This window comes from Pararge aegeria, chromosome Z (assembly GCF_905163445.1).
Source record: "Pararge aegeria chromosome Z, ilParAegt1.1, whole genome shotgun sequence".
NCBI classification, from domain to species: domain Eukaryota; kingdom Metazoa; phylum Arthropoda; class Insecta; order Lepidoptera; family Nymphalidae; genus Pararge; species Pararge aegeria.
This window is the reverse complement of record NC_053208.1, coordinates 22016438-22029602: the sequence shown is the minus strand read 5'-3', so window position 1 is coordinate 22029602 and position 13165 is coordinate 22016438. Positions and strand designations below refer to the sequence as shown.

Genomic DNA, 13165 nt, shown 5'->3' with positions numbered 1-13165 from the left:
CATCATTACTTACCACCAGATGAGATTGCAGTCGAGGGCTAACTTGTTGTGAAATAAAAAAAAATACAATACTCACAGAGGTAATAAAGATATGGGAGAAGATACATTTATAACATTTCCCCGGGGAGAAAAATATCTGTTGCCCATGGTGGCCATGCTGGGTGAGATTTTCGTAATATCCTTTCCATACAGTTTCAAGTTTGTCTGTCCCTCCATAGCAATTTTTAGCAAGTTCACTGTATATGAGATATTATATGTTTACTGTTAGTGTTTTTAATAAATAAACAATTTACGCTCAGCCCTTTCAGTTCTATTTTATAGATTCTATAAGTATCCATTATATAATATCTTATGTATTTTAAAAATTATTTTTAATTATTATTATGCGAATACATTTTTGGGCCCTATGTTGGGTTTTACAATTATTGTGTCTCAGTGGTCGATCAACGACATTTTAGTATTTAATGATCAATCGTGATAAATAGATAAAAAATGATAGCCTATAACAGTCTGCGCTGAACTAAATCGGGAGGGTTTGACCATAATCACAACACTGCTGTATTGTAGATAAATCTACTGCCCCTTCTCCGTTATGATCCCTCATTCGTCTCGTAAGAGAAGGGGTGGTGACAACTGTATTCGAAATTTCAAATCAGACGAAAAACTTATGTCCACGCTGTAGAAGTTATACTCCTTTGGCGTAACGAGATAAAAATTTAAACCTTTTCAAAAATTTCATTGTTAGCCTTATTCTATAAAAGGTATATAATACATTAAAAGTTTAATTATAACGCAATATCAATTAGTCAAATATAGTTTATTTAAATATCACAAAAAAAAATTGTATATAATTTAAGAAATGGACATAATAAACATAATTAAAGTAGAATGCCGGAACACGGTTTCGTTTGGTGCCTCATTCAAATTGGTGTCAAAAATTAAGTTTTTATTTTTAAAGTTTTTCTTTAAAAATAAAAACTTAATTTTCCTCTAAAAGACCAAGCCCAATTCCCAAGCTCCTAACTTCGACGGTTTAAAAATCATTTTCATGAAATAAATTAGTGGTTCTTTTATGTTCGTCATCTTTTTTAAATCTACTCAAAAAAATCAAAAGAGTTACGTCATTTTTGTACGCAAAAACAAAACAAAACAAAACGAAAAATACATATTGTGAACAGTACCATCAATCTAGGTACAATAATCGCATGTGTCAAAATTAACCTTAATTCACGAACTTCATTTGCTTGTAACTCTGAAATCCGGCGAACTAGAGTTTTAATGTTTTTGGTAATTATTAAACTATGTGAAACCAAATCCCATACTACGTCCGGCATTCTCCTTTGAAAAGCTATCAGACTCATTATCGGACGACCAACATTAAAATTTGAGATTTATGTACAATTGAATCACCCAAATGCGCCCGCAGACTTTGACAAATTGGAAGTGTACAAACTGTCCAACCTTATAGCAAACTTCGGTGGTAGGGTGTCGGTTTTTTGTGACGTTTTGCGCGCGCATCGTAAAAATTTAGTCTCTTCATAATTTTTACCTATCGCGCCTAAAGAAGTATAACTTGAGTATAACTAAAGAAAATGAAAATATAGTTTATTACCTTCATGGTAGCTTTATAACAAGTATAATGTTCGTTAGTACAGTAATGCCCGTTTTCACTAACGACGAACGGAATGCCTAATGGTAAAAAGTAAATATATGCATAGGTTAGGCGTTAGTCATTTAAGCCTAATAGCCCTATCCGTTGTTAGTGAAAAAGGGCGTTATATTGTCCAGCCAGCCTACATCTTGTATTGTACAGCGGGGCTTTGAAATTATAAATAAATAATAATAAATATACTACGACCATACACACATCGCCATCTTGCCCCAAAGTTAGCGTAGCTTGTGTTATGGGCTCTAAGATAACTGATAATTAATTTTATGAATAATATACATAATAACTTATAATATAAATATAAACACCCGGACACTGCCAATCGGCCGCCAACATAGAAGCCAATTGTATGATTTCTTTGCAGGGTGGTATCAGGGTCGCGCGATGCAACGCTACGCGTATGGTCGATCCCGGACGGTCGTTGTCTGCGCGTACTGGTCGGCCACTTAGCGGCGGTACGCTGCGTGCAGTACGACGGCAAAGTCGTAGTTTCCGGCGCGTACGATTACTTCGTCAAGGTGTGGAATCCGGAGACCGGGGAATGCCTGCATACGCTTGCTGGACACACAAATAGGGTCTATAGCTTACAAGTAAGTGAATTGAGATATAATAAACAATACACGAATAGTTCCTAAGATGCGAGGCCTATTCTTTTTGAGAGGTTGAACTGAACTTATTATTTGTAATGAGTGTAATATAGTGTCCGGATTAAGCAACAAATGGTTGCGATGGGAGGATTTCCACCCCAATGCCTGCGATAGGCCGCCTCGGCTGTTATTTTTATTTTATTCCACTACAAGAAAGCCTTAGACTGCAATGTCAACTGCTGTTATATTCGTAAAAATGTAATAGGCCCGTTTTGACATTCGTGCAAGACCATAGAATGTAACTTGGAAAGAAACTGAAAGAAACAATAAAATAAAAATCAATTACATACGGTGTTTTAAAAAATACGTAAATTTTTTTTTGGGACGTTAAATAATATGAAAGAATATATCGCGAGTATTCTTTTTGCGCTTACTTTATAGTAGCATGCAATTTATAATTGTTGCGAAACGTTCCGAAAACAGTTACGTTCTAAGTCTTTTTTTTTTTTTGTACTAGAGCTGTAACCATTTTTTACTGAATATCGAAAATAAATTTTGTGTAGTAATCTTTACTGCAAAGAATGAGCTTGGTTTTTAAAATGTGTTCTAAATAAAGAGTCTGAGTTGATGTATCTGACCAAACGGCACATGGCTGAAGCGTCCCCGCGCGCACTGCGCAGTTTTTCGTTCCTCATCTTGTAAAGTTGACTATGCGCTCGTTTAAGTTTGATATATATTGTTTGCTATTACGTTAACTATGGCTCTTCTATTTTGGACATTAATTTAAACATAGTGATTTGACTCGATTTTTGTGTTTGTTGTTATATAGTACTAACTCTGTTTCAACATGTTGAAAAGTGGATGTATAATCAACAGCCAGTCACGCGTATTGGTTGTGAAGTTAAAGGAATACTTTGAACGAACGAACACTTTACAATACATAATAATATCAATCAAGTACTGATACAAACTTGAATTGATTTATCGTGAGTATCGAGTCCCGAGTCTTATGGTTCCATAACTAGTTACGTCGCGATGACAAATGTCAAAACGGGCCTATTATTTTTTTACGACTATAATGATTAACGGGTTAATCTGTTTATATAACGGACATATATATTAAACTCATATCCCCGGTTTACCCCGGTTTCATCGCAGAATAGCAGAGCGGTACTAAATCGCTTAGCAGGGCGATACTAAATCGCTTAGCGGCACATCTTTGTCGGTAGGGTGGTTACTAACCACGGCCGAAGCCTCCCACCACACCAAAACACAAAAAAACAGAAATTACAAATTCCCAAATCCTCTGTCGGGGATGGAACCCAGGAACGCCCACTTAAAACCACAGCGCTTACCGCTGCACTAGGGATGACATTTTTGCGCTCCGTAACTCACAGTGAGTATACAAAGAAGTTTATTCATTATAAACTCATTACACATATGGGTCACCAACATGATCTCAGCCGGCTAACTGTTACGGGCCTCACGCTGCAGTCAGTACGAAACGAATGGCGTTGTTACAATAATTCGTAAGTATTGCAAGTTTTCTTTCTTTAATGAAGTTCATATGAATATAACTAGGTTGTCATTAAAAAAGTATCTTTTTACTTTTCAAACTATCTCCCGCAAGCTTATTCACTTAGCATTCACGGAAGTATTATGTGATTATATTTGGAAAATATTCTTTTGACTTCTAGTTGCTGATAAATAAACTTAACTATTTCAGTTCGATGGCGTCCACGTAGTGAGCGGTTCTCTAGACACCTCAATTCGCGTTTGGGACGTTGAATCCGGTCAACTGAAGCACACGTTGACCGGCCACCAGTCGCTAACGTCTGGTATGGAGTTGCACTCAAATATACTGGTGTCTGGCAATGCGGATTCCACTGTCAAAGTGTGGGACATCACTACTGGGCACTGTCTGCATACTTTGTCTGGTAAGTTCTATGTTATAGTTTACAGGACTAATAATGCTTTACCACCAGTGATGTTCTAAACTGTGTGGCTAAAGATGCATAAACAAGTTTTTTTTTATAATTTGCCGGCCGATTGGCGCATTTGGCAGCGACCCTGCTTTCTGAGTCCAATGTCGTGGGTTCCCACAGATGGAAATTTTTTGTGTGATGAACATGAATGTTTTCAGTGGCTGGGTGTTTATCTGTATATTATAAGTATTTATGTGTATTATATTCATAAAAAAAATATTCATCAGCCATCTCAGTACCCATAACACGAGCTACGCTTACTTTGGGGCTAGATGGCGATGTGTGTATTGTCGTAGTATAATCTCAAATTCAATTTCTGAAATTAGTAAAAAAATAATTTGATTTTGCTGGTACCATTTCGTTAAGAGTTGGAAGATACATAAGGTAGTTTTTATATGAGGTCTGACATACAAATATTATAATTGCGAAACAGTGGCTTTTGCTTGTTTATTTATATGTTTGGGAAGACTAACGGTTCCGGCATCACTACTTCCCTACTAATATTATGAATGTCAATGTAAGTTTGTTTGTTACGCTTTCACGCAAAAACTGCTTAACCGATCCTCATGAAACTTTGTACTCATATTCTTGGAAGTGTTAGAAGTAATATAGGATACTTTTTATCCCGACATTAAGCTCGGTTCCTTTAGAGAGGGGATGAAAGTGTTTGACGATTTTACACCATAACTCTGACAAATTATAACCGATTTAAATAATTATTTTTGTACTATAGAGGTTATTATATGGTTCAATTTTGCCCTCACTTTGTGTAGATCTGAATGTGGTTGGAGATAGAGGACAGAACTCCTCAGCGGACAGCAGCAAACCCCTCATTTAAGGCTTAGCGATACAGAATACTTTCATTTTTTTTTTGGATCTACAATTAAATTTAATGCCACATCAAAAAACAAACTCAAACGCAGACAAAGTCGCGGGCAACAGCTAGTATATTATAAACTAACAGGGTAATAGTGAAGATTTAATACTCTTAGTGATTTTTACTGCAGATCTCGATTATTTCTGAAGCCTAAGCAGCATTACACATTATGGTCTGAAGGGTGCGGTTACTGGTGTAATTACAGGCACACAAGGACACATTGAGGACGTATTGATATACGGATAAATGATTTTATTGAGGAAATTTTGAAATTCGTAAATAAAGTTTCAAGCGATGGATGACTCGTAGCGACATCTCTTTTTCCTCCTTCGCACTACGAAGCCAAATCTTCGATAAGACTGTAAATGTAACGAATTGCTAATAGAACTTCAACATTATTTCAACTATCTCACGATACTACGTTGTACTACAACGTTACAAATTAAACAAGTGGAATTAGTGAAGTGCACGAAGAAAGGCTCCGTAGAAATTTAGGTCGCGTTTTAATTTGCAGCGCTCTGCATGATGTCAAAAATAACAGACGCATACATATTATGTTGTTTCTTTCAGGCGTGAACAAGCACCAGTCGGCTGTGACCTGCCTCCAATCCAGCAATCGCTTCGTGATCACCTCCTCCGACGACGGCACCGTGAAGCTATGGGACGTCCAGACAGGTGAATTCATACGTAACCTCGTGGAACTGGGCTCGGGGGGCTCCGGCGGCGTCGTGTGGCGCATCCGGGCCTCCGCCACCAAGCTGATCTGCGCCGTCGGCTCCCGGAACGGCACTGAGGAAACCAAACTGCTCGTATTGGACTTCGACGTGCCCGGCGCTTGTAGGAAATGCGACGAATAGCATCGACTTAACCGGCGCATAGTGCGTCGATACGCTAACATGTACGCACCGTGGAGCTGCTAAACGCATTTACGACCGCCGCTATCTGACGACTATGAAGTCCACGCGACAAACGTTCGTTTTTCAAACTCGGATAGTAATTTGACGTTTCAAATTTTGAATGTTAAAATCTCATAAATAGTGATGTGCCGCAGTTATGTTAAATATAGTTTTTGAATGTATCTTTTGCTAAACTTTTTTTACCGTTCACACCTAGTGGAAGGGCAGTGTGTGAAAAACCATGATACATTTTACTATCCCTTGTTAATTGTAACTATTTTTAATTTAAAATTTATTTTATAGAATAAAATCTCATAAAAATGGAAAATATAGTAACGTAACTTGGTCTTGTTTTGTTTATTTTATGGTTTAATTATTAAATTGATTTGAGACATCACTTGGACTAAGCAGACAATAAACAGATACAAACATATTTTTAGAGATTGACATTTGCAACTGTCAGATTACTATCTGGAATTAAAAAAACTTAACTTGACGTATTGCCGACGAGATCATCTAGTTCATTTTTTTTACCTGTCTTATAATGTAAACAATTTTTGACATGGTCAGTGTTTAATGTATGCTTTAACAATATTAATTACAAAAAAAACAATGTGATCAGCTCTATGAATGTATGTAACATTTGTTATGCATTTTATAATTACATTTTTTTGTAAACATACTATACACTAATGTAATGACTAGGTTGTGTACATTATAGACAGTGAAGAAAAATGGAGTTGTACGCATCTACAGCAAAACTATAATAATGCAAACACCAAACCCAAACACAATTTACAAATGTTGACATTAATTTGATGTATTTAAATATTGCATTGACATTTTGTTTTAATTATGATGAATAATAATTGATTTAAATGATATTTGAATGATTTAAGTATTAATAATTTTATACAATAACAATGATTATATTTATTTTTATTATGTTTAATTATTTATTAGTATTATGTGTAAAATCCATAGCTTATTATTTTAATTATTATTCTATGATAAAAATGTGATTATGATATTACAATATTTTACACACTCACAATACACAATTAAAGAGATTATTTAAAAATAATGTGTTGATAATAATTCACTAGTGTCTTTGGAAATTTGATGTTATATAAATAATGTGCTATTAATATGCAGAGAATTAAAAATATTGTGCTATTTATTATTAATGATAATATGCGATATTGCTGTACAAAAATAAAAGTGCTCCCAAATAGAATTCTAAATGTTTTATAAAATTTATTACATAGCTATAAATTGATTCCACATCATGCCAATCGTATTAAAATGTTTCGTATTAATAAAATTTTGGGGTATATAGAAATACTCAATTATCCTTATATTGATGAAATTAAAATTTAATGTAGGATTTTTAAAATTAATAATAATAATCGACAAGGTACAAAAGTGTGTTAAGCACGTTAAACGCTTTATTTTTAACTAACTGTAGCTGTATTTTATTAATATTGTGCAAAATGCCAAAAATACTTTTTTAAAATCTAGTTTTATCGTTTTAGTATCGCTCGAGACGTTTCTGTGTTTTATTTTATTATCTTTACTAGTTAAATATACGCGGTCAAATTTACAAAAAAACTAACTCTTTGTCTTTTATAATACTTTTCTATGTATGTAGTATTTAATCGCTTTTTCTTGTCTATGTCGAACATGTCATCTTCCAGACATTAGTATCAGAAAAGAATAGAATATAATTAAAATCGTACTTCGACACTTTTTGTACGAAGATGTGATTTAATGTCAATTTTGTGTCTAGTTATAATTTCACTGCCATAAATTATTCGTTAATGGTAATTTATGATGAGGACTCTAGTCCGGCAGCTGTAAGAATGCGTTCTTGACATTTGTCATTTGGTCTTATTAAAAAAAAAACAATTAGATGTTATAGTTTTTAAATTAATTAATAAGTTCGTATGGCAAATAAACAATAATAATATAGACGTCGTAAAGCAATGCCACCTCAATGTTGCATCGTCCGTTCAACCACCACCTGTCAGCATGGCTAGTATGGGCAGGTGACCTTTTTCTCCATGGAACCAGGGACATAAGGATAATCTCCCACAGTTTTGGAAATATTATTCGAATAATATGAAATTGGAATGGTAGACGGGGGTAAAATACATCGTTTTCCTGTGGCCAGTTGGCCTGATTTGGCAGGTAGACAAGTTAACTTTATCCCTTTTTTAATATATTTTTTATATATTTAATCCGGGGTTTTCCCCTATGCTGGCTGTGCAGGAACGCATTCTCTCGCCGCCCGTACTAAAATGCCATTGTCGTTAATAATATTTATAAAACATTTTGAAACTTGCGTGGGAGCAGCATTATATCTCCGAAAGATCATATCATTTTTAAATTGTTGTTTAGATTAGGTTTGTATGTGCTGTATGTTGTATGTTAGACTACGGATTGCATGGTCCTACGTCGGACGAGAAAACTTATTAAGTACAGGGTTTTCTATTAAAAAAATACTCAGTACCAGTCCGGAGTTAGGAAATTGGCGTCATCTACCCCCGTGCTCGAATGAGTACGTTAAGCTATAGGTACCGGTTGTTATCACCAGTGATCGGAATTGGTAAACATATAATATACCACATAATCTCAAACATCGTGTTTCATGATAACTTATTTTTTCTTGCTTCCAAAAATATATTGAATGCCGTCATAATAAAATTTAACCGTTGAACCGTGCGTTTCGGGCCACGCGTAGTAGGGTTCTGTAGTTGTAGGTCTTAGAAAGTGGTTATTGTTTGATACTCTAAAACATATTCCCAATCCAGCCGATATCCAATTTTATTTGAACCACAGTATTCCTAACGTACATATTGTTCATTAATAATAATTAATTACTAAGGCTGATTTTCCCTTCTTTTTATGTGGTTTAAAAACATAACCTTTAAGTTTTTTTTTAAAGTTAATTTTGTAATTTTCACTTTACTACGCAATAAAGATGTTGAAATAAATAAACCTTTTAGGTATGTAACAAGTTCAACGAAGTAATTTTCAATATTAACATACTCCTGACTCCCAAGTACATTTTGTGCGTTGGTCACTATTACTCATTCTTTTGGAAAGTCTACTTTGAAGTTACAGATACGTCAATCAAAAAATTGTATTGAACCTAAACAAACGAGTAACTAGTTGAGTCTCGGGATTAAAAAAATGATTTTCTAATATTTTATTTTTACCATTTTATCGGCCTGACCATAACAACGACTACGGAAACCTAAAAAAACTAGCGCATGTTTGTTTCCGCAAAACTGGAAAAGAAGTCGATTAAAATTTTTATACAACTTTGCATTTCTGTATAACTGTGTTTTATACACTTTTACTTATAAGTTTCCATGGGAACGGGAAATTCTAAGCGTTTTGCATTAATAATAGATTTAGCTTTAGCGAAGCGTGACCGGGCTTAGCTAGTAAGTAATATTTATATAGGGTAGTGTAAAATCAAGTCCCGTGTCGATTTAGTTGCGAAAGTGACCTAAGGCGATATGTACTAATATTAGTTTTACAACTGCCTCTCAACGATCATGTCTTAGGTACTTAGTTATCTTAAAATTTGTTATAGCCAGACACAGTGGCGTAAACTTCGCCGTGTTAAAACACTACCATACCGTTTTTCCATAATTCCTATTGGAGATTGAGTTTTATTTTAACTCTAGTGTCCCCTGAAAACCCTTTGTTCATCTTTATTTATTTATACCTCAAAAAGTACTGTTTCGAATGTCCTAGGGGAGTTTCGCTTTACGCATTACTCTATTTGTACTCTACTTCGACGAGAAATAAAAGGAAAAATGCAAAATCCCTCGTCGTAAAAGACGAGGAATACCTGAAAGAATTATGATACAGTAGTCTTCCAGTTGAAAACATTATGAGATGGATGAACGGTTTAGACGAAGGTGTTAGGGGTTTCTTGCCTATCGTGATCGAGTTAAAACCTTTGCCAATAGGCAAGCACTTTGTGCACGTCAAGTTTTCCATAAAAAATGTATCAATAAGCGGTTTCGGTTCAATAAACTCTTAAATATTTGTATGCGTAGAAACTTACAGACAGATGATGTCGCGTACAAGTCATACGTTCTCTGTGGATGAAAAAAGTAAAAGTATCGTCGTTCTTAGCGGTGTTGGATTAAATATTCTACACAAAATAATTATTATGCCTTAAAATAATCTCGTGGAATTTTTGATCCGATTATGTAAATAGCTGAAGCGGTTACGAGTGTATAGTTAGTTTGTTAATACCCAACTGAAGGAGGGTTAATATAAGAGAGTGGGTTCGTGAAACTATTTCAAAGCTCAACTCACTGGGATTTAAACGCGAGTGTTAATGGATGGTTTAGTCGTTAAATCCACAGTGTACACTGATTACCTTACATGCATTCGATACCAATACAATACCATTACATTATATATACTAGTTCTTTTAGTGTAAATCGAGTTATGGGTTTTTACATGAAATCTGTCAATTCGTTTCCAGATTATCTGATCCGATATCGGGGCAAGTTAAATGTATGAAATTAGGGTCCAAATATTGTTGACGTCGATGTGTAAGACTCTTATTTCTATAACATTAAAATTGTATACCTGCCATTCGCGACTTAGTGTAAGTTTTCGTGTAAACTAACGTCACGTCTGTCATTTTATATGGAGGAAAACGTCTAAATTTGACAACTCCATACGAATTTGACAGAGTAACTTTATTATACACTTAAGTTGTTGGCAAAATAGATATCTCAATTACATTTAGCTAGTTATGATCTCAATTTAGTGAAGAAGCTGTGCCTTTGGAATGAGTATAACACGCTAACAATCGAAGAATTGATTTGGATGGATTGAATTGAGAAAGTAAAATGGAATCGGCGTCGGTTTTATTGTACTGATTTTAATTAACTGACTGTCGTTGGCTGCATAGTCCGTTCTTGCTTGTCTCATAATTTGAATAAAAATTAATTTTTTACGTAACTCTTGTGTTCAGCATGTTTTCAAAATATTACAAAACAATAAATAACAATACATTATTACATAAAGAAAATCTATTTTAATTGTCTTTATTCGTTTTATCAATCTTTTCTTTCTTTTCTATATTTTAAACATTCTTTGCATTAAAAAAGTAATGTAAACAAGAATATGCTTAAAATCAAGTTAAATTAGGTTCATTTTATAGTTATGTTACTCAGAGAAGCGGCGGATGCGTGCTAATCTCATGCTGAAGGTAGAGGTTTCAGTTGCAAATTTCATACATTTTAAATGTTGAACGTCCACTCTTACTGTCTGTTAATTTTGGAAACGGGACTCACCTAATCAGTTCATCACAACTTGACGCGTAAACAACTATGTATTTTCCGTTCATCATAGGTCGAAACGTCAAGTTATGATGAACGCACAATACATTAGTCGAACTGAAATTATTTCCACTTCTAGATGTTAATCCCCAAAGAGCGCGCGTTCATCTAAATTGCCAAATTGCTGTTAAATTGTTGTTGTCTTCATTGTCCCAAAGAGTTTTAACGATATCGGATCTTAGGTTTAGTTTATTTTAAGTTTAATACAATTTAACATTTAATAATAGTAATAATAATAATATGATTGTTAATTTCCATTTCATTTGTTGGACTTTGATCCTATTGGCTGTTTTGTGTTGTTACAATTTCTTATTTTACTTTTATGATTACTGACATATGTCATTGACATTTCATTATCAAGAAATTTAATGCTCTTTCCAATCTTTATTGTATTTATTGAATCTACAATTACACTATTCAGTTACATGGCAGATCCAAACGCCAATGGAACAGATCCGTAATGGATAAAGTCCATATCATGAAAATTATATTTTTTTTTGACATTTTTTTATGCTTTACATCCTCCAGAATAATAATGAATTAATTAATTGCAATAAAATGTGTTTTGTGTTTATAATATAATTTTTTAATTAATGTCCTTTTGCTCCCTAAAATTTTTTCATCTATTCCGATGATCGATCAAACGTTTTTTTTTTTATTATTGTTTTGTTCTTCGATCTATAATGTGCTAGATATGTAGTCCCAATCAAAATGAAACAGAAACAGTGCCAGTTTTTATTTATAGGCACTTGTAGTTGTGATGTGTTTTTAAATATTGAATCTTACTTATTTCTTGTAGACCTCTTATAATTTCCCACATTCTCATCAGAGAAAATAGTTAAAAAATTGTAAATAAGAACTTATTTTTCACTGACACTTTTTGAAGATTCATTCATTAATTCATTGCAGCTCTAGTATATTGTTGATCGTATTGGTTTTGTTAATCTTATAATTATTATTTATACATAATTTTTTACATTATAATTGTCAGAATTCTGTAATTGATTAATATAGAAGAGTAACTTTAGGATAGTCATACTAAAAATCTATATTACGGTTCGATTCTATATCAGCTCGACGTCGCCATTCTCCCATAATCAGGGTACGAATTTTCTGCCAACGTTTACTTATTCGATCGCGTATAAGTTAACTTCGATTTAGATGGTGTCGAAAGAGCGCCATTTAGTGACAGTACTGTTTTCCAGTTCTTTAACTAGACATTTTCTACCAACGTTTACTGATTCCTTCGCGTATAAGTTATCTTCGATTTAGATGGTGTCGAAAGAGCGCCATCTAGTGACAGTACTGTTTTCAAGTTCTTTAACTAGATGGCGCTATATTGATATGAGTTAAATCGTAGTTAACTTTTACGCGATCGAATAAGGAACGTAGGTAGTTTATCTTAAACTGTGCACTGCGACTCGTTTGGCATCTTCTATGCATGTAGGGGGATGCCGCCCCTAGTAACTTAACCACTAGGTTATATACATCAACAGGGTGTCTTCCGGTGATGGATGGCCAGCACACCTTTGAAACTCAATTTATACTCCTAGCTATGTATATGATAACAGTTCAGTTTTGAAACTCGTTGCTTTCGTGTCGTGAATACGTCGTTGTGTATGCTGGTGGGTTCTACGGTTCTCAGAATTACTGAACGCTCTCACTGTGTTATAATATGAGAACCATTATAATCTAGATAGATTATTATGGTTATTTGAAGGTATATTTGGCAGTTTTGTGTTGTCTTCTACACAAAATTGTTATTATTTATGT

The 13165-nt window shown here is 34.2% G+C and overlaps 1 protein-coding gene across 3 annotated transcripts in view; it reads left to right on the top strand.

Annotated features, from left to right (window-relative positions):
* Positions 1-6856, top strand: part of LOC120636378 (F-box/WD repeat-containing protein 7) — a 43002-nt gene extending 36146 nt beyond the window's left edge. For all 3 annotated transcript variants that reach the window (XM_039907831.1, XM_039907832.1, XM_039907833.1), the window contains exons 9-11: positions 2034-2259; positions 3983-4193; positions 5689-6856. In XM_039907831.1, coding sequence (XP_039763765.1) covers positions 2034-2259; positions 3983-4193; positions 5689-5975 — 724 coding nt within the window. In that variant the 3' untranslated portion in view covers positions 5976-6856. The remainder of the gene's footprint in view (positions 1-2033; positions 2260-3982; positions 4194-5688) is intronic.
* The last annotated feature ends 6309 nt before the right edge of the window (positions 6857-13165 follow it).